This window comes from Lathyrus oleraceus, chromosome 2 (assembly GCF_024323335.1).
Source record: "Lathyrus oleraceus cultivar Zhongwan6 chromosome 2, CAAS_Psat_ZW6_1.0, whole genome shotgun sequence".
In the NCBI taxonomy this organism is placed as follows: Eukaryota; Viridiplantae; Streptophyta; class Magnoliopsida; order Fabales; family Fabaceae; genus Lathyrus; species Lathyrus oleraceus.
This window is the reverse complement of record NC_066580.1, coordinates 79,535,713-79,562,125: the sequence shown is the minus strand read 5'-3', so window position 1 is coordinate 79,562,125 and position 26,413 is coordinate 79,535,713. Positions and strand designations below refer to the sequence as shown.

The 26,413-nt window shown below is 34.2% G+C and overlaps 1 protein-coding gene across 5 annotated transcripts in view; it reads left to right on the top strand.

The window, feature by feature from the left end:
- Positions 1-26,413, top strand: part of LOC127118223 (17.5 kDa class I heat shock protein) — a 68,380-nt gene that overhangs the window by 4,405 nt on the left and 37,562 nt on the right. The window contains exon 1 of one of the 5 annotated variants that reach the window (XM_051048381.1): positions 24,531-25,051. The exons of 1 other annotated variant lie outside the window; for it this stretch is intronic. In XM_051048381.1, the coding sequence (XP_050904338.1) occupies positions 24,750-25,051 (302 nt within the window). In that variant the 5' untranslated portion in view covers positions 24,531-24,749. Of the gene's footprint in view, positions 1-24,530; positions 25,448-26,413 lie in introns of those variants that run through there. 3 more of the 5 variants (XM_051048383.1, XM_051048382.1, XM_051048380.1) reach the window with 3 other exon arrangements.

Below are 26,413 nucleotides of genomic sequence, written 5' to 3'. Positions count from 1 at the left end.
TAAAAATCATGTAATGACAAACTGTCATCACAACCTCAAACTTAATTTGTTCCTTGTCCTCAAGTAACTCGTTTGCAACTGCACATTTCAAACAGAAAAATGAATTGCAATAATAACGAATGAACATCACAAATTGTGTCACCAGATCATCATTCCAGTTCTCCACTTCAATCGAACAAATTTGGAAAACTTCTTCCAACACGGCAAGTACTCAACTTGTCTCTCGGTTCAGTAATTTTTCACTCGAATAGACAGGGTAATCACACAATCAATGTACAAAATTATTTTACCATAAGTTTGTAAAAAAATTAATAAAATCAAACAAAGTCATCTAAACACACACTTTTGGAGGTCTTTCAAGGTTGTAATGGGGCTTATGTCAAGGTAGGATAATTTGGGATAATAGGATTAAAATTTTGGAGTTAGGTACATCGTTTTCCTTATTTTATCATATTCCTTTTCATATCAACTGTTGCTTACTTACTTTGGTACTATAGACTAATATTTTATGGTCCTAAACATTGATTTTATCTTTTTTTAAGAACTTGCTTTGACTTCTTGAGTTTTCTCATTTTTATTTTTGAATTTTTGACCAAAATCTCTAGTATACCAACCCCAACTTAAACTTTGCTCACTTCCAAGAGCAACCCCAAACTTATACTTTTGCATATAACCAAGGAACTAACTTTTTTACCTAACTCTAAAGATAGGGTGGAAAGATTTAATTTTTCAAGTCAATTAGCTAATTATTGTGGCTATGTCCCCGAAAGAAAGGGCTTAGAATCAAAGTTGTTAACAAAGGATATAAACATGATATACAGGTTAGTTTGAAAAGGCTCAAAGTTTACCATAGATAAGTGCCTCAGTGTGTATTTATCAAACCAATAGATTAAATTAGAAATAAGGCAAATTCTAGAAAATAGCAATTGTATGGATACTCTCATAAGAAGAAAAAGTAAACATGGAATATTTGGCTCAAACCTTATTAGTTGATATCTCTGGAGATTAAGTACAAGGTAGTTGGTTGTTCCTTTCTTCCTCAACTCTCAATTTTCAAGAAACTTTCCTGATGATTACCTTTATTTTTTATTATGCTTATGGTTCATTTGTTTAGTGCTAAAATTACAATTTTGTAAATCTGAAAGAAACAGCAGCAACAAACTTGTTTATTAAAGATAAACATAAATTTATTGCTACAAAGGGGAACCAAGTATTATAGCTAAAACTCTAGATTGACTTGTTGGACGTAAAAGGTAATTGCGGAAATTAATATCAATTTAGAAAACTCTAAATTAACATGTCATTAGAGTGGAAAAAGTCTTGCACATCTTGCATGGTATGTTGAAGTCTTGGTTATGTTTGGTCTACTATGCATTTTTTTTATTGATGATGATGCTCGAGGGGAGCGACTTCGATTTGGAACCATTGCCTGAAACAACAACAACACTAAAAAGTACAAAGATATTAGAAAAAAATAATAGGATTAAATAGAGTTTTTAGTCTCTCTTTCTTCTTTCAATCCCTTTCTCAAGTCTTTGTCCTACTGCTCCTAAATGTGACATGCTATAAAACAAAAAGAATTAATTAAAATAAAATAAAATTTAAATTTTGCAAATGAAATAAAAAATTATATGAGGGGCTGCCTCCCATTAAGTGCTTCTTTAAGGTTCTAAGCTTGACCTTTTGATTTTTGTGTTAGGGCGACATATATGACACGAAAAATACGTCATCCTTCTTATTCCTTTTGTTTGGTAGGAATTCATTACTTTCAGGAATTGAAGGTTTTTCTTCCGTATTATCTTTAGCTTGATAGTATCGAACAAGGCATAAATCTCATCAAATATTTCATCTATTTCTCCTCTTTTATCAGCCTTGTTGCTAGGTGTCAGACTATTCTTTTGTTGAAGATCTTGTAGTTGGACATCTACATCTAAACGAATTATTTCATTTGGAGTTTCATCAAAACTATATAATCTTCATATTGCATTTTTGTTCTTTTCCCACATATAATTTTCACCTTTGCTTCTTTTATTCTTGCTTCTATTTCTTTATCAGATGGTGTGCACTTTTCTTCTTCTTTCTCTTTTTCAATTCCTCCTTCATCGATGACCTCACGTTCCTGTTTGAATTGTCTTTCAATTTCCTTGTCTATAGGACTATCTAAAATTTTCTCATCAAACTTTCCTCTAGAGATCAGTTTTAAGGTTAATTGGCTAGATAATATACCAAGTTGCATAGCTAAGTTCTCGAAGGATGTTTCTATGTCCCTTTGTAAGGTTTCTTACTGCCTGTTGATTTTCCAGAATTATATTTGAGTAATATTTATGAACTGAATCAAGGTTTCTTCAACTCCTCCTTCATCACATACCTCACATTCTTCTTTGAGTTATCTTTCAAATTCCGCATCTCTAGGACTATCTAATATATTTTCATAGAAATAATCATTATATCTCAGTTTTAATGCTAATTGGCTGGATATTTGACCAAGTTGCATCTCTAACTTCTCTAAAGGATGTTTCCATGTTACTTAGCATGGTCTCTTGATGCCTGTTGAGTTTCTCAAATTGAGTTGAGTCATCTTTACAAACAGAGTCAGGTTTCTTCAAGTTGAGATGGTGAATCCTCTTCCCATGAATGATCAGTGTTAATGTAAGATTCTTACTCTAAATAATTTCGAGCATTTTCCAGAATGATCATTTTTATAGCAAGCTCCTTTGAATGAGCTTCAAACCTTGCCATGGTAGCATAGAGGTCATCTTGCATGAATGTCTTAGCCTCACATAGAAAACAAAAAGAATCATACCTTAATAGCACTATTAGATAAAAAATAAACAAAAATAAAACGAAAAAGAGAAACAATAGGAAGAAAATTTAAGAAAAAACAAAAATAACTAATTAAGAAAAATATTTATAATTGAAAACAAAAATAAAAATAAAAATAAAAATAAAAATAAAAAAATAAAAATAAAAATAAAAATAAAAATAAAAAACAAAATTACACGTTGCACAAGCGTCGCCTTGTTAAAATTATCAACAGTCCCCGACAACGGCGCCAAAAACTTGATGATTTCTCTACAAGTGTACTGATAATATCGTAGTAATAAAAAGATATAATCCATAGGGACTGCTATTTAAAAAGACAATATTGTGCAATACGTAGAAAATAGTAAATTGGGGGATTTTCAAGTTTGGATTGTGAAAAGAAAATAAAGTGTTCTGACAATAATATGAAAGTGGTCAAGTTGTGTATAGAATCCCCTATTTCTCTAGTGTCGATGTTTGATGTATTACATGAATGAAATCATCATTATCTCACAGTGAATTAACAAAATCGCTATACCCAATTCCTTGGTGTATGGCTCAATAGTATATACTCATGTTTCTGTCTCTAGTCTACCTGCGTAAGCAAGAATAGGCAATACAATAGAACGTAAATTTCTAAGCCATTACTCGGAGCTTCCTATCACTGGTCCACCAGCGTAAGTACAACAATTTCCCTAGTGTCATACCCCAATTTTGTCCGGGCATATTTAAATTTTTGTAAAATCGATTTCATTTTTAATTTGCATCATATGCACAGCATGACATGCATTCCATCATGAATAATAACTAAAATATCAGTCAGAATAAATTTATTAAAAATACAGACAAATCGGTTGAATCATTTTCTCAAGAACGTGCACAAATCAGCGAATAAAAAGATTCGAAATTAAAATTGCAGACGCCAGTATTATTAATCTACGGTTCATGTAGTTTAACCTGGTGTGCTCGTTGTATTTTTTAGCCGCTGTTTCAGTTGCGTTTTGACTCGCATGAGCCTTTTAACCGGTGCAAACTTATTTCAGAATTTGAAGAAACGCTGTATTTTTTCAATAAGTATATTTTGCACTGATCATTTTCATGCATCCGATTTATTTTTTCGAGCAAATTTCCGCCCGACTTTCATTCACCGTCAGTCATTTTTATTTTATTTTGTCAAGATAATCAGGATACCTAAATAAAAATTTCCCTGTTTTTATTTTATTTTAGGAGTTATGAATTCTATTTAGTTTAATTGATTTTAATTGTTTTTTTATCAATTAAATTATATAGAAACTGCATTCTAGACATTTTAAATTATTTGACAAAATATGTGTTTCTTGGTGTTCCTTTGATTTATTCATGATGGCTAGATCAGGATTTATCAACGGTAAATCATAGCAATCCAGATTTTTCCTATTCATCCAATCAAAAACTTAGGAATTAAATAAATAGAAATAAAAGAAAACAGTTGGAGTTTGATACCTCACATCCCTCACGTCCCTCTCTACTCTCTCTACTACAGGAAACTAAAACAAAAAGAAAACAGGTCTCTTTCAAAAATCCAACGGATAACATCAAAATTGGATTCACCTCCTTTAATTTCTCAGCCACGCCTCAAACTTTTCATTCTTCTTCCTTTACTCTATCCTTCAATCCGCCAAACACCACCAACAAAACCAATCTCCGCCGGCAAACTTTCCACGCCTTGCCTTTTCCTCACAACGACCTTGCCGGAAAACCCGCCGTGATTCCTCATACAACATAACCACCACCTATCGCCGCTTTTCCCTCCACCACATTCTTCTTCCTCACTACATCACCTAAACACAACCTCCATCTTCCATTGTTAACCCTGTAACATCATCATAACCGTTCACATCTAAGCTTCCAACGCCACCGACAATCACCTCTCAGCCGTGTAAGCCTCTCTATTCCGCTGGATCCCCCTCACCGTTCTCCCTCTGAACCGCGAACCACCCACTTAATATCCAAGGACACTTTTGTTTCAACCACCGCGCAAATGAATGGTTACCGCCACAGATCCGCAACTAGACACAACGACACCATAAACCCTCATGTCGCTTATTTCTGACCATCGGAAATTCTCTCAGCCTCCACAGAGTTCCTGGATATCACCAAGACCTGGAACTTGTGATCCGCTAGGATTTTGTTGACGAAGCAAGTTCGCAAGATTTTCGAACAACGAAACTGCTACAGTGCAGCCAACCTTCGCTACAGCGGCAACATCGAATAATAAAGGAGCCTCTTGCTTCAACGGTTTTGGACGATTTCAAGTTAGCAAGGTGTTCTTCTATTGGATTGTTGTTGGTTTTGACTTTTATGCAGGTGTTGGTCCGGTTAGGATTTGAAATGGAAGGGTAGAAACACCAACTCCACTGCGTTTTCGGTTTAATTTCGACATATTTGACATTTCCGACAACTCTGATTCCAACACTTGCAGTAACCCATATGCTTTGTGTAACTTGCAGCAGCCCAAGCGTTGTGTAACTTGCAGCACATATATCAAACTCTACAACAACCTCGGTGCTGAATGTTTGTTTTCCTCTTTCATGCCATGTACGAGATGAATTCCACGGATGCGTCGGTGCGATAAATATTGAAGTGGTGTGTTACCGTTGGTTTCATTTCCTGTCAACAATTCGATATTACAGTAATTTTTTGAATCAAATTTCAGTTTTATCCAAGTTGCTAATGTTACTAAGTTTAATTTCAATTCAATTTTTTAGATGTTATTGGTTCATGATTGTTTAATGTTATATTAATTTTTGATGTTACATATGGAATTTCTTTTGCATAGCCATTAGTGATAGTATTTATTGAATTGTTATACTATAATTTTGATATTGCATGTTGATATTACACATAACGTTATTATTTCATGAGTATGGTGTTCATATTGAATTGCATGGCTTTTTAAAAAGTTGGTTTGTAATACCGCAGGTTTGTTTTTATTCCATGAACATGGTGCATATGCATTTGTGTTTTAATTTATCATTTGTATTACTGTTGTTTTAAAATGTTGTTTGTTTATAAAACTTGTAAGTATAATGTTAATAGAATATTGCGGTGCATGTAAATTTCGATCCGATTATGTCGTGTTGTTGCTGATTTTTGGTAACATATTGTAAATAATATTGAGTGGTTGCTATTTAAATTTGATTCCATTGCGATAAAGTCGGAATTTTGATCCGCGGATTCGACAATTTTATGTCGTTGTGCCGCCCAAATTTCAACATATCAATTGGATATTTTCACCGAGTTAGATTTTGCGTATGACATTACTCGTGTTGTCACTACGCGCAAACCGGTTTTTAAGCACATTATGGCTAATTCAATCCGATCATTTTTTAAATCAACATTGTCACTTATTTATTTCTCTTTTAATTAAATTAGTTAATTGATTAAAATTTTGCTTAATTAGTTTAATTTTGATTAATCAATTTTAATTAACTTAATTATTTAATTTAGTTAAATAATTTTGATAATTAATCTTAATTGACTTAATTAATCGATTTAACTGAATTTTAAAAAATTAATTTTAATAATTAAATATCGATCAATTTTTTTTTTCATTATCACAATTTCAAACCATCCTCAAACTTGATTTTATTCAGCTTCATCATTAATTCATAAACTAAATCCATTTCAATCTCATCGATTCAAAAATCATAAACTATTTAAAAGTCAATCAATTCTTGATTCAATATCGAGACCATTTCCATACCCTTGTAAGTCGATCGCTTTTAAGCATCGCCATCAACCTCACATAGCTTACTCTTGGGCTTTCTTATAATGAGACCTATTCGGTTATTAATTAATCGGGTAGATGATTGATTCACTAAATAAAATCCAATTTATTCGCAAACACAAATTTTAAAACCTCGATCCGATGTCGAGTATTTTTATTAAAATTAAATTAAAACACCTAATTACGGTTAAATACCATTTCATTTGGAAATGAAAAGGGGGATGGTTTTGAGTTTTCAACTCCTCCCCTCGATTATTTGAATACGAGTTCTCTTACTCAGTTAGTTAAATAGTCGTCATTTCTATCCACTTAAGCACAAATAAATCAAATCCTTTTACAATAAGAAATGAAAAAGGAGATGACTTTGAGTCTTCAATTTTTCTCCTCGACTATTTGAATACAAGTTCTTGGTTAGTCAAATAATTGTCGTTACTCTACAAACCTCCAAACCCCGATAAAATCAAATTATTTTCACAGTAAGCTAAATGAAAAGGGAGTTGACTTTGAGTTTTCAATTTCTCTCCTCAATTGGTTGAATACGAGTTCTCTTACTCGGTTAGTCGAACAATTGTCCTTTTTCCATAAACATACAACTTAATTAAATCATTTTCTTAACAAACTATACGAAAAAGGAGATGGTTTTGAGCTTTCAACTCCTCTTCTCAAATACTTGGATATGAGTTGTCTTACTCAGCCATTCGAGTACTTGTCATTTATTCTAAAAACACATCAACCATACACAATTTTATTTTTATAACTACTCAGATGAAAAAGAAAATGGTCTAGAGTCTTCTATTCCCTTTCCCGACTATTAGGATACGAGTTGTCTTACTCGATTATCTGAGTATTCGTCATCCATTCAAAATACCTTAATTATTATCAAACCCTTTCTATAATTAAGGATGAAAAAGAAAGTGGTCTAGAGTCTTCTATTGCCTTTTCCTGATTATTAGGATGCGAGTTGTCTTACTCGATTATCCGAGTATTCGTCATCCATTCAAAACACCTTAATTATTATCAAATCCTTTCTATAATTAAGGATGAAAAAGAAAGTGGTCTAGAGTCTTCTATTCCCTTTCCCGACTGTCAAGATACGAGTTGTCTTACTCGACCATCCGAGTAATAGTCATCCAACAAAATATCTTAACACATCAAATCTATCTTTTCCTCGCCCTCATGCGATTGAAATCGATCAAACCAAACATCCAACATATTAACCCAACTTGTCACCCCCGTCTGACCAAAACTCTTTTCAGAAAGAACATTGTTTAATCTTTTCTAATGCGCACAACAAACTAGTGCTTAAGCCTCCGCCGAGAGTAGACAAGCCAACGTTTAGCCTTTAGAACGCGATCTAAACAATTATTCACTAAAAGACACCAACCAACCGTAGATCCCCGAACTACGAATGCTCTGATTTCCTTATTATACCATAAGGATACGTGGGCAGGAGATTGTTGTATCTTCGCGAGCACACTAATAAAAAACCTCCCCTTTCTCCTTTCTGAGGTTCTCATCCATTTCCATTTTCAACATTTTATAACCCAAAGGTAACAAACAAACATAAATTAACACTCGAAACGCACATTAGAACTAAAAGGTCCCCGTTGAGTACAACGGACGTAAGGGGTGCTAATACCTTCCCCTTACGTAATCCACTCCCGAACCCGAATATGGCTGCGATGACCATTATTCTATTTCCTAAAGGTTTTATCGATATTTTCCTATTCCTTCATTGGGATAAATAAAGTTCGGTGGCGACTCTGTTCGAACGTAAATTTTTTCCGCGACCTTCGCGAGGAATCGTATTTTTCGAGATGCGACACCTAGGTCCAACATATAGACTAATGGTCAGTATTCCCTATGTGCCCAAAATCAGATTAATAGAGTATCTCACATAAAAAGCATTAAGAATAAGGTGCAATTGAATAGAATTATAGATCAAATTATTCATGCAATATCAAATCAAACATGTGTCCCAACAATATTAAAATAAGTTCATCAAACACAAACTAACCTAAAGAGAGTTAGCTACTCATAATGCAAATTAGAATACCAAATCTAAATAAGAAGGTTGCATGAGAAATCCCTTGAAGAAATGGCCTCCAATAGCTTCAAATGCTCTCCAAATATGCTTTCTAATGCAGCAAACCCTTTCTTCACGTGTAAAACTAAGAACATTTGAAAAAGTACCAAACTTCCCTTTTTAAAGCAGTCAAAGCGCACTAGAAAAGCCCAGAAAATAGCCTCATAACGCACATGATTTTTCCATCACACACATGATTTTTAAATACTTGCATCGCGCACGCGATACTTTCTATCGCATGCGTAATTATTCTAAAAGTTAACCTTTTAGTTGCATTTTGCAAAAAAAAACGTCTCAAAACGTGATGTGTGCTTTCCGCAAGTATACGGAATACGTCAGAGTAATATAAAAGATTATCGATCTCGCAGAGACCAATGTCAATCTATCGATTACCATCGTTACAGTATTTATCTAAGGCTAATCAAACAGGTGTATAAAGTGCACAGGAATTAAAAATAGTGAAGATAAATTCAGAGAAAATGATACTGGAATGTAATGCACATGGATTAAACAGTACTCTTATTGTTTCTAAATAGAATTACTTATGGGGCAATATTTTCTTTCTTGAAAAGAGTTAATTAAAAAGGAATTCTCGCGTTGGTGTAATCGGAATCAGACCTAACCTCTAATCTATACCTGTCGCGTATTACATTAAAGTGAAAAATCATTTTTATATAATTACCTCTAAGGCTCAGTTGAAAAGTGCGTTTGATTGGAAACTTTTAACATAAAATGGTTTCCGGCATATGCTCGTCCAACCGGATCCTAAACCTATAAACGTTTCCGAAAATAGTTTTAAAATCACTTTCTAATAATATTAAAATCTCCTAATTAATTTAACAAAGTGCTTTCGTTGTTCTTGTAAATTAAAAACTAATCAAGTTTTATCTTAAATGTCGAATGAATTTCGATCTTACCCGACTTAATCACGGATCTACTTTCGTAGTAATCAATCAAATTAAACCCAGAAAGCTTGTATTAAAATCAAACCATCCTCTAAAGTATTTCTACAGATACAACATGCGGAGTATCGGCAAAACGACGTTCCTCACATTCCATCACTAAGGATTTAGCTGGACATGGTTACGTTAAACAACATAGCATATAACTGATTCATGGAATAAGTCATTTAGGGAAAAAAGTGCTAAGTGTGCAAATGGTTTTAAAAGTGTGTGAGGGAAAATATACCTAGTCCTTATTTTAATGATGTCAAACCTTTCTAATCACCCACAACGTGTACTTTGGATAATATCATCATAGCATAGAATGCATTCATCCTCTAACATGTTCAAAATATAGGTTCAACATGTCCAAGCATATAGGAGCATATCATAAATGTGAATCATGCACTTGATCATAGTAAATATCCTAGATTCATAAGAGATCGGTTTAAATTGGTCAAAATATATCTTAAAACTCATTTTTGAGAGTTTAAGAACTGTGAGTCGACTCATGACTTAGAGCAAAACTTTCGGGTCTGAACAGGTCAACTCAATCCTGGGAAACCTGAATGAGTCGACTCAACCACTTATTGCATCGACTCATTACCTATTTTCATTTAAACCATGTAGCCACGAGTCTAAAGAGGTCGAGTCATAGGTCGACTCAACCCTGGAAAAAACTCTGTTTAAGTCGACTTATCCCCTGTTTGAGTTGACTCATCGCCTGTTTTACTTGAATAATTTTGCTTCGGGTCCACACAATTCGAGTGACCTATATGAACAAGTCGATTGGCCGCTACTTAGACTTAATTTTCTGTTGTGTAACTTTGCAAAATAATTCTGTCATGTTTGTTATTTGGTCCATGCATCATATAAATATTCAAGTGTCTCTTCTTTAACATAAAAACAAGAAAAGTGAAAGAAATACACCAACTCACTCATCATCTTCATTCTTCATTGCATTTCTCAATAATCACATATAATAATCTTTGTTGAGCATTGTGCATTGCTACTGTGATAACGTCCAAATAAGATTAGGTTAATCTTAGTTTGGGTTTAGGCTTTATGTGGGTTTTTCTTGAATAAAACCATTGGGGTTTTGTCCTCCAAGAATTGGGGGTTTTTGCACTAACCTTTGCTTCGCAGATTCAGCCGAGTGAAAAGTTTGAAGAACAGAGGGATCGGTCAAACAAGTAATAATAACCGGAGGATTGTGAAGAAATCTTAGGGTTCAAGCGACTTGCGTTCAAAAGCAGTCGAGCTGAAGTTTGTACTCTAAGCGAGGACGATATGGGATCTGCCTTAACAAATCCGGTCTTGTTCTCTCTATCTCTTATCTCTTTAAATTCTATAGAAATTAAGCTTTGTATGAAATTAATAGTAAAATAAATATCGCTAAATTGTTATGCATAGTAACTATTCAATAAATTGGTTCAATCACCTTTATTGCAACTGAGTAAAATTCTGCACTTTCAATTTGAGTGAAATTGATACTTGGTGTGAAGTGCACACCAAGTGTTTGATAAAACTAATCTCACACAAATCTATTAATATTTTACTTTCTCTCTTATTGTGTTGACGCATTATTAGAGGTAATGATATCAAGGATTGTGGTAGTTAATCAATTGAATTAGATAATGGTTGATTTTCTCTATCGTAGTTATTCTATTCGGTTTCACGCATATATGATCTTTCCATTAACGGGTCGTTTAGACGATTAAAATCTAGGGTGCTTCCACAACCGTTGAAAACATTTTTAAAAAAGCGCTAAATTTCAAAAACGGATATATTCAACCCCCCTTCTAGATCGGTATTATCATCTAACAAGTGGTATCACGAGCGTCGATTCATCTAGTGCTTCGCATATAACGTTTTAGAAAATTAGTAACAATCCTAAAGGGGCGTACAATAGGGCACCTATTTTTACCGGTAAAAACTATAGTTATTGGAAAGATTGTATGCATATCCATATTAACTCTATTGATAGGAAAGTATGGAAAGTCATCCAAGATGGTCCTATGGAAATAACCATGACCAATGCGGATGGTTTTGTTATACCTAAACATGAAGCACAATGGAATGAAGAAGATGAGAAAAAGTATAGCTATGATTGGAAAGCCAGAAATATGCTCATTGTCGCCTTAGGTGTTGATGAGTATTATAGGGTTTCCCATTGTACTAGTGTTAAAGTTATGTGGGACTCATTGCAAATTACCCATGAGGGAACCAATGATGTCAAATTAGCTATAATCAACACTTTAACTCAAGAATTTGACCTTTTTCATATGGAGGATGGTGAAACCATTACCGATATGCAAAAGAGATTTTCTCATCTAATCAATCAGTTAAATGCTCTTGGTAGAACTACCTCTAATAATGTTGCAACTAATAAAATCTTAAGATATCTTAACAGGGATTGGCTACCAGAGGTCACCGCGATTAAGGAAGCCAATGATCTATGAACATTGGACATGACAACATTGTTTGGCAAGCTTCAAGAGCTCATGAATCTTGAGAAACATGAGAAGAGTCAAAAGAAGGAGAAGAAGGAGAAAGATAAGAGCACCGAAAGGAAGTCTATCGTTTTAAAGGCTTCAAGATATAAGTCATCCACCAATGATGCGTGTGAGAGTGAATCAAGTGATGATGATAAAGATTCGAATGAAGACATGGGGATGTTCGTAAGGAGGTATAACCGATACCTTAGAAAAAATGAAGTCTAACTTTCGGATAAAAAATTTGTCAACTATAGAAGACAATCAAAATTCCCGAATCGAGAGGAAGGAAAGACAACTAAGTCGAAAGAATCATGCTTTAATTGCAGAGAGGTCAGTCACTAAAAGTCGGATTGTCCCTTATTGAAGAAAGATAAAGGAAAAGACAAACGCCACAATAAATCTAGCAAAGCTAGAAGAGCATCATTGCATGGGAGAGCGATAGTGAGCCCTCAAGCGATGGCAACTCAAGTAATGAAGAAGAAATTGTCAATCTTTGTCTTACGACTCATCAAAAGAAGAAAAAGAATGTAAGTCATTCCAAAGATGATCATGTTGATAAAATGTCTTATGTTGATTTGTAAAATGCCTTTATTACTCTACACAATGAGGCCAATGAACCTTTTAAACGCTTAGCCTCAAATAAGAAATTTTTTAGTCATTTATAAAAGAAGATTTCTGACTCTGAAAAGGAATTAGAAACTCTTAAGAAGTCTATGATAGAGGCTACTAAAGGAAAAACTGAAGATGATAAGGGATTTTGGTTTAGATGGTCTGGATGTGAAACTTGTCACATTTGGTAAAGAGAGGATAGAACTCTTCAAGCTAAATTAGACAAGGCTTTACAACCTAAAGTTACCTTTGTTATTGATCAATCACATTTTAGAAGTAACATGAATAATCCTTATCAAAAATACACTTGTGTGGTAAAGGATCAAGTTAGTAAAAGCAACTCTCATCCGAACTTAAATTGTCTATATTGTTACAAAAAGGGACATACTATTGCTACATGTCGATTTAGGAGATTTTTAGTTCCTAAAGGCATTTTTCAATGGTTTCCCAAATGCAACCAAAGTTTCACTCACACACTAGGACCCAATGAAAATTGGGTACCTCCTTCCCTAGTTTAAATTTATAGGTGGAATGTTTTGAGGATACAGAGAGAACATGGGTTCTCGATAGTGGATTCTCAAGACACATGAAGGGTGACACTTCCTTGTTCTTTGACTTTGTCGCTAAGAAGAAAGGGTTCGTAACCTACTGTGACAATAACAATGGAGCTATACTCGGAAAATGTAGTGTAGGTATTCCCTCCTCTACTACCATCTCAGACGTCCTTTTAGTTAAAGGCCTTAAGCACAATCTCATTAGTATTATCCAATTATGTGACAAAGGGTATAAAGTTTCATTTTTAAAAGATTGTTGCATGATTGAACATAATGATAATAAGAATGATGTGCGTAAGGGTTGGAGGGAAAATAATGTATACATGCTTAACTTGAATGAAGTAACTTTGACAAGCGTTAAATGTCTCATCTCCATGAGTGAAGACTCGTGGCTTTGGCATAGGCAATTAGCGCATGTCAACTTTGACTTGCTAAATAAAGTTGTCGCAAAAGATCTAGTAGTTGGTCTTCCCAAAATCAAAACTTTAAAAGATCACTTATGTGATGTGTGCCAAATGGGAAAGCAAACAAGGATCTCGTTTAAATCTAAAAATATTGTTTCCACAACGAGACCCCTTGAACTTCTCCATATGGAACTTTTTGGGCCATCTAGAATTAAAAGTCTAGGTGGAAACTACTATGGTTTTTTTTATAGTAGATAACTGCTCTAGATTTTGTTGGACTATCTTCTTAGCAAGTAAAAGTTACACTTTTTTTGCTTTTGAAAAGTTTGCCAAGATGTCTCAAAACAAATTGAACACTAGCATAGTTATTATTCAAAGTGATCACGTAGGTGAATTTAAAAACTACCTCTTTGAGGAATTTTGTGAGACAAACGACATTGATCATAATTTCTCTGCTCCAAGAACTCCACAACAAAATGGAGTTGCGGAAAGTAAAAACCAAATTTTAGAAGAGCTTGGAAGGACTATGATAAATGAAAACGTCCTTCCTAAATATTTTTGGGTCGATGCTATAAATACGGCTTGTTATTATTGAATAGGATACTCATTTGTCCTATTCTAAACAAAACCCCTTATGAATTGCTAAAGGGGAGGAAGCCTAATGTTTCACATCTTCATATCTTTGAATGTAAATGCTTTGTACTAAACAATGGTAAAGAAAACCTTGGTAAATTTGACTCAAAAGCTGATGAAGGTATCTTTCTCGGATACTCTCAATCTAGTAAAGCATATAGAGTATACAACAAAAGGTTACTTATTATTGAAGAATACGTGCATGTTTCCTTTGATGAATCTTATCCGAAAACTGTCAGAGAAGGTAGTATTGTTGATGGTGCAGGTGTTCCTTTGGAAGACATAATAAAAGATAAAGAAGAAAAGTGTGTTGAACCCCCATCTGGAAAAATCTGAGGAGGAGCCGTATCATATTCCCGAAAAGAAAGAGGAGGACCATTCTATTAATAACAATGATCTTCCTTTGGAATGGAAATTTTATAAGGATCATCCTATCGATAATATTCTAGGAGATGTCACAAAGGGAGTTACCACACGGGCAAAGATAAGTAACTTTTGTTATCATTTCGCTTTTGTCTCTCAAAATGAGCCTAAAAACTCCAAAGACGCATTACTCGATGAACATTGGTTTTTAGCTATGCAAGAGGAACTTAATCAATTCAAAAGAAATGAGGTGTGGGATCTTGTTCCCCCTCCGCGAGACCATCGAGTAATTGACACTAAATGGGTGTTTAGGAACAAGTTAGACGAAAATGGAGTCATAAATCGCAACAAATCTCGCCTTGTTGCTCAAGGGTATAACCAAGAGGAAGGCATCGACTATGAGGAAACTTATGCTCCGGTTTCCCGACTCGAGGCTATACGCCTTTTGCTTGCCTATGTTTATTCTCAAGATTTCAAATTATTTCAAATGGATGTTAAGAGCGCTTTCCTAAACAGTTACATTAATGAAGAGGTCTATGTATCTCAACCCCACGGCTTTGAAAACCATGAGCATCCCAACTATGTTTATAAGCTCAAGTGTGCTTTGTACGGTCTGAAACAAGCCCCTAGGGCATGGTATGAGCGTATTAGCAAATTTCTACTAGAGCAAGGATTCTCAAGAGGGAAGGTTGATACTACCCTTTTTATTAGGCGTCAAGGAAAACACTTCATTTTAGTTCAAGTCTATGTAGATGACATTATTTTTGGATCTACTAACGTAAATTTGGTCATGGTATTCTCTAAGTTGATGCAGGGAGAATTTGAAATGAGCATGATGGGGGGGCTAAATTACTTCCTCGAACTTCAAATCAAGCAACTTGAAGAAGGAAATTTTGTGAGCCAAACAAAGTATTGTAATGAGCTACTTAAGCGCTTCGATATGGCAAACTCCAAAGTAATCGACACTCCAATTCCTACTGCTTTTAACATGGATCGGGATGAAAATGATAAGGCAGTAGATATAAAAAGGTATAGAGGTATGATCGGATCTCTCCTCTATCTTACCGCATCTCGACCAGACATTATGTTTAGTGTATGTATGTGTGTTAGGTATCAATCATGTCCCAACGAATCACATTTAAAAGCCGTCAAGTGCATACTTAGATACCTTTGTGGTACTTCAAAGTATGGGCTTTGGTTTTCTAAGGGAAGTGATTGCTCTTTGGTTGGTTACTCCAATTCCGACTTTGCCGGTTGCAAATCGGATAGGAAAAGCACCAGTGGCACTTGTCATTTTTATTCAAAATCCTTGGTAAGTTGGCACAGTAAAAAGTAAGTTTCAGTTGCTTTGTCAACTGCCGAGGCGGAATACGTTGCTGCGGGTAATTGTTGCGCTCAAATTTTATAGCTCAAACAACAATTACTCGACTTTAATGTTCAACTCGAACGTATTCCTAATTTTTGTGACAATACAAGCGCCATCAATTTAACCAAAAATCATATCCTACATTCGTGCACTAAACATATTGAGATTTGGCATCACTTTCTTAGGGATCATGTTGAGAAAGGTGATGTTGTCTTTGAGCATGTTGATAGCAAAAATCAACTTGCCGATATTTTCACAAAACCACTTGCGACAGAGCCTTTCTTCCACATCCGTAGGGAACTTGGTCTTCTTGATATCTCGGATCGCGTTTAAATATATATATATATATATATATATATATATATATATATATATATATATATATATATATATATGTATATATATATATATATATATATATATATATATATATATATATATATATATATATATCATGTATGTACATTCATTGATTTATAATTATGGGCTATGTGAGGGAACTTGTCATCTATCACCATTGGAGGTAATGTCGTTCCTATCCATTTGACCTATATTGATCAACTATGTATGTATATATACTTGTTCTTTGTAATTTTTGACATTCATGTTGTTGGTTTGAACTAAATATGATCCATTTCTATGCTTGAATTAAGCTTGATCTTGCTTAGGTATCATATTTAACATGCATTCAGCGTTAAGAAATTTTTTGAATCTCATGTCATCTAACAACTAACACGGGTCCCAACAGGTCGACCTGTGAGTCGACTCATCAATCCCAGTATTTCCCTCGGGTCACAACTGGTCGACCCATGAGTCGACTGATCATTGAGAACTCAATCTCAGTATTTTCCTCGGGTCCCAACTGGTTGACCCATGCGTCGACTCATCAACGATTACTCAACCCTTGTATTTCCTTCGAGTCCCAACAGGTCGACCCATGCGTCGACTCATCGCTACCCAGAATCTAGTCTTTGGGGATTTCAAACATGAGTGTGTCGACTCATTAAACGCGTGAGTCGACTCTTCGCTGCCCAATGCAGAGACTACATTAAATTTGAGTCCCACTAGGTCGACCCATGAGTCAACTCTTCGTTGCTAGAAACAACACATATGAGTCTTACTTAGGTCGACTCAGTTTTCAAGAATTTTTTTCTGCATAATCAACTCATTTGGTCATTTGGTCATTTGGTCTTTTCCCTCTCTCTATCACTCTCTTCAACACAAAAACCCTAAGATCTCCTTACTAACAACACTCAAATGGCTTCAAGAGCATCTGGAAAAAGATCTACTAGAGGACCCTCTTCTCACACTGGGATTGCACCATCTCGATTGAATACTCCTATAACTGCTTTATCCTTACTCTCTGATGATCTTGCTGAAACCTATGAAAAGAAGTTCAAAAACAGAACAGTTCTAAAGCAATACATTTACTCAACATTAGTGGCTGGACGCATGCACATTCCAGAAATTGTTGAACGGATAAGTTTTCAAGAAATTGATTTGTTCTTAAATTGTATCACTGAGTATAATGAGGATTTAGTCAAATTGTTTTATACTGGCGTTGATGGAAAATTCGAGAGTTTTAAGTTTGCATGTAATATTGGTAATAAGGTTATTGAAGTGAATGATGACGTTTGGAAATATCTGTTTGAGATCTCTCCACTATCGTCTCCAAATAACCTCAAGATTACCGACACTGTGTATGCTCCAGACTATGAGTTTAGGAATGCCTTAAACCAAATGTTGAGGAAATCGTTTTCTCCAAATGTTGTTCAGAGCAATTTATTTCCTACCAGTGTGACTACGGGTCAGTTGAAGCCTCTTAACAGGATTTTACACTGGGTTGTGACGCATATTTTGCGTCCTAAACAAGGAGGTTATTCCAGAGTTGACAAGGCCGAAGTACACATGGTTTATGTGCTGAAACATAGAATGAAAGTGAATTGGCCGCACTACGTTGCACTTAGGATCTTTTCTCTAAAAGAGTCAGGTAGAGGCATTGCACTCTGTTATCCCTCATTTATTCAAAGTATCCTTAATAGAGCAAATGTTTCAGTTCAAGGAATTCCATATAAATCCATGACTACAAATCAAGAATTTTGTCAGAAAATATTAAGTTTGATGGGCTACACTTGGGATTGTACAACGCGACTATACAAGACCCGTAAACTAGTTCCAGGTACTAATGCTCGGCCTTTGGAAGATGATGATGAGGAGGAGGAGGATGAAGATGATGAAGACAAGGAAGAAAATAATGAAGACAACTCTCAACCTATGGAGCACGATCAACAAGTCACTGACCATGGTGATTGGCTTGGTCCTACTCCTGGACAACATCCATCCGATAACCAAGGTTGGGGAGAATGGCAACAAACCGGATGTACCAACAACCGCTCATCCTATATGCCTACACCCTCTTCTCAACCTGAAAATTCTAAAGTGGTGGAAATGTTGAGAAATATGCAAATACAATAGCAAAAGTTTGCTACACTTCAAGAGGAGAGATTCACGACCTTGTAGGATCAGCTTCAGATTCAAGGTGACAACTTTGCATCTTTTGCTTCCATCCAAGAGGAACGGTATTCGGACCTAAGGAATCAAATCCAAACCCACAGTGACAACTTCAACTCTTTTTCCTCCACCATCCTGCAAAGGATTGATAACACTCAGCATGCTCTCGCAGGATCCGTAAATACGCTTAACGCGAACATCATTGACTTAACCAACTTCTATGAAGAAGACAGACCTTCGAGTCCACCTTACAGCTATAGAGGCAGACATGACCCTTCCCGATAAAGACGACCTTAGATGATTTTTTAATTCAATGCATTTCTATTTCCTATGTTTGCATGTTATTGTAGTTACTTATTTGTCTTAAAGTTTCTGTTGAACAATTATTGTAATCTTATTTACTTATTTTGTTTTGCTTTGTGAAATATTTATGCATATACGTCCATTGACTTCATGTTATGTGCATGGTTGTTAATGTCTATATGTTGCAAAGTCATTGACTAAGTGACTCTGAATATCTTTACTTCATGTTGACTGTTTTATTGTTTCTTTTTTATGTTGACAAAGGGGGAGAAGAAATGGAAACAAAAACAATAGTTGATTTAACAGATTTAGCAGATGAATAATAGCAGAATGTTTGAAGGCATACATAAAATCAAGGGGAGGATGTCTATCAATGTACGTGTTTGTGCCACGGTTTGCCATCATAAAAAAGGGGGAGTATGTGAGGGCAAATATGCCTAGTCCTTATTTTAATGATGTCAAACCTTTCTAATCACCCATAACGTGTACTTTGGACAGTATCACCATAGCATAGAATGCATTCATCCTCTAACATGTTCAAAATATAGGTTCAACGTGTCCAAGCATATAGGAGCATATCATAGATGTGAATCATGCACTTGATCATAGTAAATATCCTAGGTTCATAAGAGATCAATTTAAATTGGTCAAAATACATCTCAAAACTCATTTTTGGGAGTTTAAGAACCGTGAGTCGACTCATGACTCAGAGCAAAACTCTCGGGTCTGAACAGGTCGAGTCATGGGTCGACTCAATCTTGGGAAACCTGAATGAGTCGACTCATCCACTTATTGCATCGACTCATTTCCTATTTTCATTTGAACCATGCAATCACGGGTCTGAACAGGTTGAGTCATAGGTCGACTCAACCCTGGAAAAAACTTTGTTTGAGTCGACTCATCGCTTGTTTTACTTGAATAATTTTGCCTCGGGTCCATACAAGTCGAGTGACCTGTATGAACAGGTTAACTGACCACTGCTTAGACTTAATTTTCTGATGTGTAACTTTGCAAAATAATTTTGTTATGTTTGTTATTTGGTCCAGGCATCATATAAATATTCAAGTGTCTCTTCTTCAACATAAAAACAAGAAAAATGAAAGAAATACACCAAAGCACTCATCATCTTCATTCTTCATTGCATTTCTCAATAATCACACATAATAATCTTTGTTGACCATTGTGCATTGCTGCTGTGGTAACATCCAAATAAGATTGGGTTAATATTAGTTTAGGTTGAGGCTTTGTGTGGGTTTTTCTTGAATAAAACCATTAGGGTTTTGTCCTCCAAGAATTGGGGGTTTTTGCACTAACCTTTGCTTCGTAGATTCAGCCGAGTGAAAAGTTTAAAGAACAGAGGGTTCGGTCAAACAAGTAACGGTAACTGGAGGATTGTGAAGAAAGCTTAGGGTTCAAGCGACTTGCGCTCGAAATCAGCCGAGCTGAAGTTTTGAAGAACGTGGCGTTCTTGCAATAAGGTAGTTGTAACCGAAAATTTGTTTGAAGCGCTTGAAGGACTTGGTTCTACTCGAATCAAGGGGAGGGAACCGAATAGGAGCTGCAACAACACTAAGGGTTTGTTGGTTGTGATCATTGGCTATCTTGTACAACCTTTACAACTAGTTAGTAAAAACATCTCAATTCTAGATTTAGAATTGAGGGCAGACGTACCCTAAGCAAGGACGATAGGGGGACTGCCTCAACAAATCTGGTCTTGTTCTCTCTATCTCTTATCTCTTTAAATTCTGCAGAAATTAAGTTGTGTGAAATTAATAGTAAAATCAATATCGATGGATTGTGGTGCATAGTAACTATTCGATAAATTTGTTCAATCACCTTGATTGCAACTGAGTAAAATTCTGCACTTTCAATTTTAGTGAAATTGATACTTGGTGTGAAGTGCACACCAAGTGTTTGATAAAACTAATCTCACATAAATCTATTAATATTTTAATTGTTCTCTTATTGTGTTAACGCATTATTAGAGGTAACGATATCAAGGATTGTGGTAGTTAATCGATTGAATTAGATAGTGGTTGATTTTCTCTATCGTAGTTATTCCATTCGGTTTCACGCATATCTGTTCTTTCCATTAACAAATTGTTTAGACAATTAAAATCTAGGGTGCTTCCGTAGCCATTGAAAACATTTTTAAAAAAGCGCTAAATTTCAAAAACTGATTTATTCACCCCCCCCCCCCCTTCTAGATTGGTACAATCGTCTAACAAAGTGAACAGCGAGAATGATATCTTCAAAGTATGGTTTGAAAATGAATCTTTTGCGATGATAAAATAAATATGACAAGTAATCGTGCAAGGAAAATAAACAAGATAAAGTAGAGCAATGAAGTAAACAAATTAAAGGCAGTGCGAGGAAATAAACAATTTAAAAGTGAAGCGAGAAATAAATAATAATAATGTGAATTGTATTAAAAACCTGCTCCAAATCGGAGACTTGAATCTGGTACAAACTTGAAATAAATCTGACTTGAAAGTAAAATGACGACAAGATTAACTTCGACTATACGGTGCTCTAAACCCGATTACAACAATGATGCAATAATCCTTCGATGTGAAGAATTATTGCTTTAACAGTGTGATTCTATGGTCTATGCTGCAACTAGACTTGGATGCCTACAACTAAAGATCTAAGTCTTATTTATAGTGTAACAATGTCTTGGAAGTTACGTAGAATCTTCAAAATTCGTTTGGAGGAAATGTCTCTGGTCATGGCCACTTTCTACAACCGCCTTTGACTGGACGCGAAATGGGAAGATGGTGTCTGCCATCTAGGCATGGCGTCTGCCATGTGAACAATGGGTGAAAGACGTGGTCTTGTGACCGTTGGAACGTGGGTAAGTGCTTACACATCATGGCTACCCCCACAGCCAACGCCACGTGGAACGCCATATGTGTATTTTCCACTGAAAATCTATGATTCTTGCTCTTTTCGCTTTCTTTTTCCGTGAAAGGCTTTATTTAGGCAATGTACCTGAAAATAAGACAAAAGACAAGCATAACGCAAGAAAATAACAATAAAACTATAATAATCATGTGCAATCCGAGCCAAATACGCAGTGTGTTTCAGTGTTATCAAAACGAGTTACGGAACTCCATATATGATCAATTTATTCGACAGACGTCAAGATGTAAATTATGCTGAAAAATACTCGTTTCTTCATAATTTCTTCCCGATTTCTTGACTTAGCTCTATTTCTTCGAATTCTTCATTTTCTTCATACTTCTTCATATGCAGATGGTCTTTAACTTGAAATTTCATTGAATTCATCGCAAATATTCATAAAAATCATGTAATGACAAACTGTCATCACTACAAAATCATATTCTGAATGGACTCGCATATGATTTGTATGATTATTACAGTAGCTACGATATTGTAAAACAAGTTTGGGAAGCTCCAAAAAAGAAGTATAATACCAAATAGGCTAAAGTTACAAAGTATGTTGTTAGTCATTACTTAAAGTATTAGATGGTAGATGAAAGGTTTGTGGAAGCTCAATGTCATAAATTTCAAAAGATTGTTCATGAGATCATCATTGAAGGTACGTTTTTAGATTGACAATTTAAAATTGCTTATATTATTGACAAATTGCCTCCTAGTTAAAAGTTTCTAAAATTTTTGTTTCTTCATAAAATAAAAGAATTTTTAACTGATTATTCGCCTTTAAATTGAAGAAGAATATCATATATAAGAGTAAAAAAAATCTTTGTTGTTTTAAACAACACAAAAAAATTCAATGTAGTTTTGAAGTCATTTAACAAATGATTAAAGCATCATAATTGAATGTTGCTTCTAATGCACAAATTTATCGGAGTAAAAAGCAATTTATTATTCTGATAACTAAAATCAACATGATTGACGAATCTGATGGTTGGTGGATAAGCATTGACTTGTCTCGTCATGTATGTTATCATTCCCTTTTTTTTCGAGATTAATGATTCCCTATTTTAAAAATAAAAAATTTGATTCATTTTTTTTATATTTTTTTTACGAATTTTAGTCTTTCGTTTTTATAACATGACAACTGAATTAAATTCTCATGACTAAAGTAACAAAAATAAATTTCACATCATTTATATTTAATTTTTATTTTAATAATATATAAATTCATATTTAAAATTAAAAAAAACAATTATAAAATAAATTAAATTACTTCATATTTATAACTAAAAACAATTATAAAATAAATTAAATTACAATGAATTTTTTGAATTGTTTATAATAATTGTTAAAAATATCTGTCTCAAAATAAGTGTTATAATTGACACTTTCATATAAATTAAAAAAATGCAATAAATAAAAAATAGAGAATAGTGATTTTAGTAAACTATCCTTATCAACTATTGGTGTATTCAAATTAGCATCAATGCATAGTAAAATAATAATAAATTAAGAGTATAATTAGAAGATTTAATTAAAAGATAAAAGTCAACTAGAATGTCTTAAAAAAGTGAAAAGAAAAAACCAAAACTTCAAAGGTTCAAGAAAGCTCTTCATAATTCCAATCTAGCTAGCATGTCACTTTGATTAACGGTTTGTTGAACACTCTAAAATATGTGAACCCCTCGGTTATGAGTTTAATCGAAAGAATAGATTATTTAACAATTAAATAAAAAATAAAAAGGAAGAAGTCACTTTTAAAAAAATAAAGACATAAACTGCAGTTGATAGAAATCGAAATCTGTATCCAGAACTAATTTATCCCTTAGCTATCTAATAAATTGAAGAAATATGTTTTTTTTGGGGGGTGGGGGTGGGGGAGTATTTTTTGTTGGTTTTGAGAAGTTCTGAAAAACAAGTATGATATCGTAAGGAGTATGTTGTTAGCCACTACTTAAAATATCATATGGTAAATGAAAGATCTCTCAATGTCACTAATTTCAAAAGATTGTTCATGAAATCATCATTGAAGGTATGTCTTTAGATAAACAATTTCAAATTACTTTTATTATTGAAAAATCGCCCATAATTTAAAAGGTTTAAAAAAAATTGTTTCACTACAAAACAAAAGAATTTTTAATTGAGAGTCTGATTATTCGTTTTTAAATTGAAGAATAATCTCAGAGATAAGATCAAAAAAATCTTTATTGTTTTAAACAATAAAATAAAATTTGGTGTAGTTTTGAAATCATTTGACAAATGATTATCGAATTATAATTATAATGTTGCCCGTAATGCATAGATTAATTGGACTAATAAACAATTTATTGCTCTAATAACTAAAACCAACATGATTAGTGAATCTGATCATTAATGAATAGACATTGGCTCCTTTTTCTTTTTCAGGATTAATGATTTTCTATTTAGAAAACAAGAATTTTGATTCGGTTATTTAGTCTTGCATCTTATTTAAATGTTGTTTTTATAGTGACAATTGAATTGAATTCTTCCGGATTAAAGTAACAAAAATAAATTTTACATTATTTATATTTAATTTAATTTTAATAATATATAAATTATTATTAAAAAATTTTAAAAATTTATAAAGTAAACTAAATTACAATGAATTTTTTGAATTATTTAATAATTATAAGAATATTTTAAAAGTCATAATATTTTTTTTTTAATATAAAACAATTAATAGTAATCAACTATAATCAAGTAATAAAAATGTGAAAAGAGAAAACCAAACTTTCCAATGTTCGAGAAAGGTCTTCATAATTCCAATCTAGCTGGCAATATGGCATGTCACTTTGATTAACAGTTTGCAGAACACTCTAAACCTTTCTATTCTTTTCTTCAAAATGTGACACTTGCTTCATCTTTCACGAAGCATCCTCCACAACTATATATATACTCACACACCATCCTCAATTCTTCATCATCGAATAATCAACTTCACATTCTCAACAACCAAAAACACATTCACTCTTTTGCCATTCTATTACTATGTCGATAATTCCAAGAGTCTTCGGTACAGGACGAAGAACCAATGCATTCGATCCATTCTCATTAGATTTATGGGACCCATTCCAGAACTTCCAACTCGCAAGATCCGCCACCGGAACCACCAACGAGACGGCAGCTTTTGCCAACGCTCACATTGACTGGAAGGAAACACCGGAGGCTCACGTGTTCAAGGCTGATCTTCCCGGAGTGAAGAAGGAAGAAGTGAAAGTTGAAATAGAAGAAGATCGTGTGCTCAAGATAAGCGGAGAGAGGAAAACTGAAAAGGAAGACAAGAACGACACCTGGCACCGTGTTGAGCGTAGTCAGGGGAGTTTCCTCCGCCGTTTCAGGTTGCCGGAAAATGCTAAAGTTGATCAGGTGAAGGCTGCTATGGAAAACGGTGTTCTTACCGTTACTGTTCCTAAAGAGGAGGTTAAGAAGCCTGAAGCTAAGCCCATTCAGATTACAGGATGAGCTCTTATTCTTCCTATATTTTGATGTTTGTGTCTCTTAATAAAATGTTAAAATAAAACAAATAATAATTGTGTGTAGTCGAGTTCCAGCTTTAAGAGATTGAGACATGTATGGACTTGGCTATTACTTAAGTGTAGTAGTTTGTGAGTATTTTGTTCCCTTATGTTAGTGTGTATGCAAATAACTTTTTTGAGTATGTGAAAGTTTCTTTTGATTAAGCTGTATTTATGAGTTAACTCTTTTGTTCTCTTTCAACTCTTTTTTTAGTTGATGGTGAAGTACAGTGTGTAATGGAAATATTTCGTATCAAAATAAACTTTTTAACATGTTTTCACAATCTCTTTTAAAAGATTTTTTTAACCTTGTTAGTAGAGCTATTGCTCTCTGCACCAAGAATCATTTGCGGCGGAGGTTGTTGCTGTTTGCAGCTTGGTTTTCGTGAGGAGACTAGTTTGTGTTTGGGAGTGTGCGTGTGGTGGGAGTTTCACGCTGGGGTTGTGTTTTGAAAGATGGAGAGAGTGAAAGGAGATAGAGGCGCGGATTCTGCAGTGGTGGTGGTGATGATGAGATGGTTGTTCATGAAGATGATAAAGTTATGGTGATGAAGGTGATTGAAGGTGGTTGAAGGTGATGTGTGTGTTGTTGAATGAAAAATGAGGCCGATGGACTTCATGAGAAAAAAGATGAATGGTGAATATTGGTGTAGCAGAAAAAAATGAGTGAAGGAGGAGGAAAAAAAGAAGTAGTCGTGAGGGAGAAGAAGAAAGAAGAGAGAAAATGTCTTGGTTTCTTTCTTTTTTTCTGAAAAAATTGTCTTCCTACTGTGATAAGAGAAACAAATGGTAAATAAATGGAAGCCTCCTTTCCACTATGCACTAGTATCCTCTTGGTAGTGGTTCTGATTTTAGAAAAGAAAATTCTCCTCCATCAACTGTTAGGGACGTGTAGAGAAAAATTAAAACACAAGTTTAAAAAATAAAATAAAATTTAATAAAATTATAATTAAAACACAATTAATTCTAATAAATTTCACTAATTAAATTGGTTAAAAATAAAAATAAAATTGAATAAAAATGAAAAAAAATTTAGGTGTTCGAAAAATTATATTAAATTTTAAAATAAAAATCGATTAAAAGGCTGAAGTTAATCAGAATGGGATCGAAAAAATAGACGTGCACGTCAAATTAAAC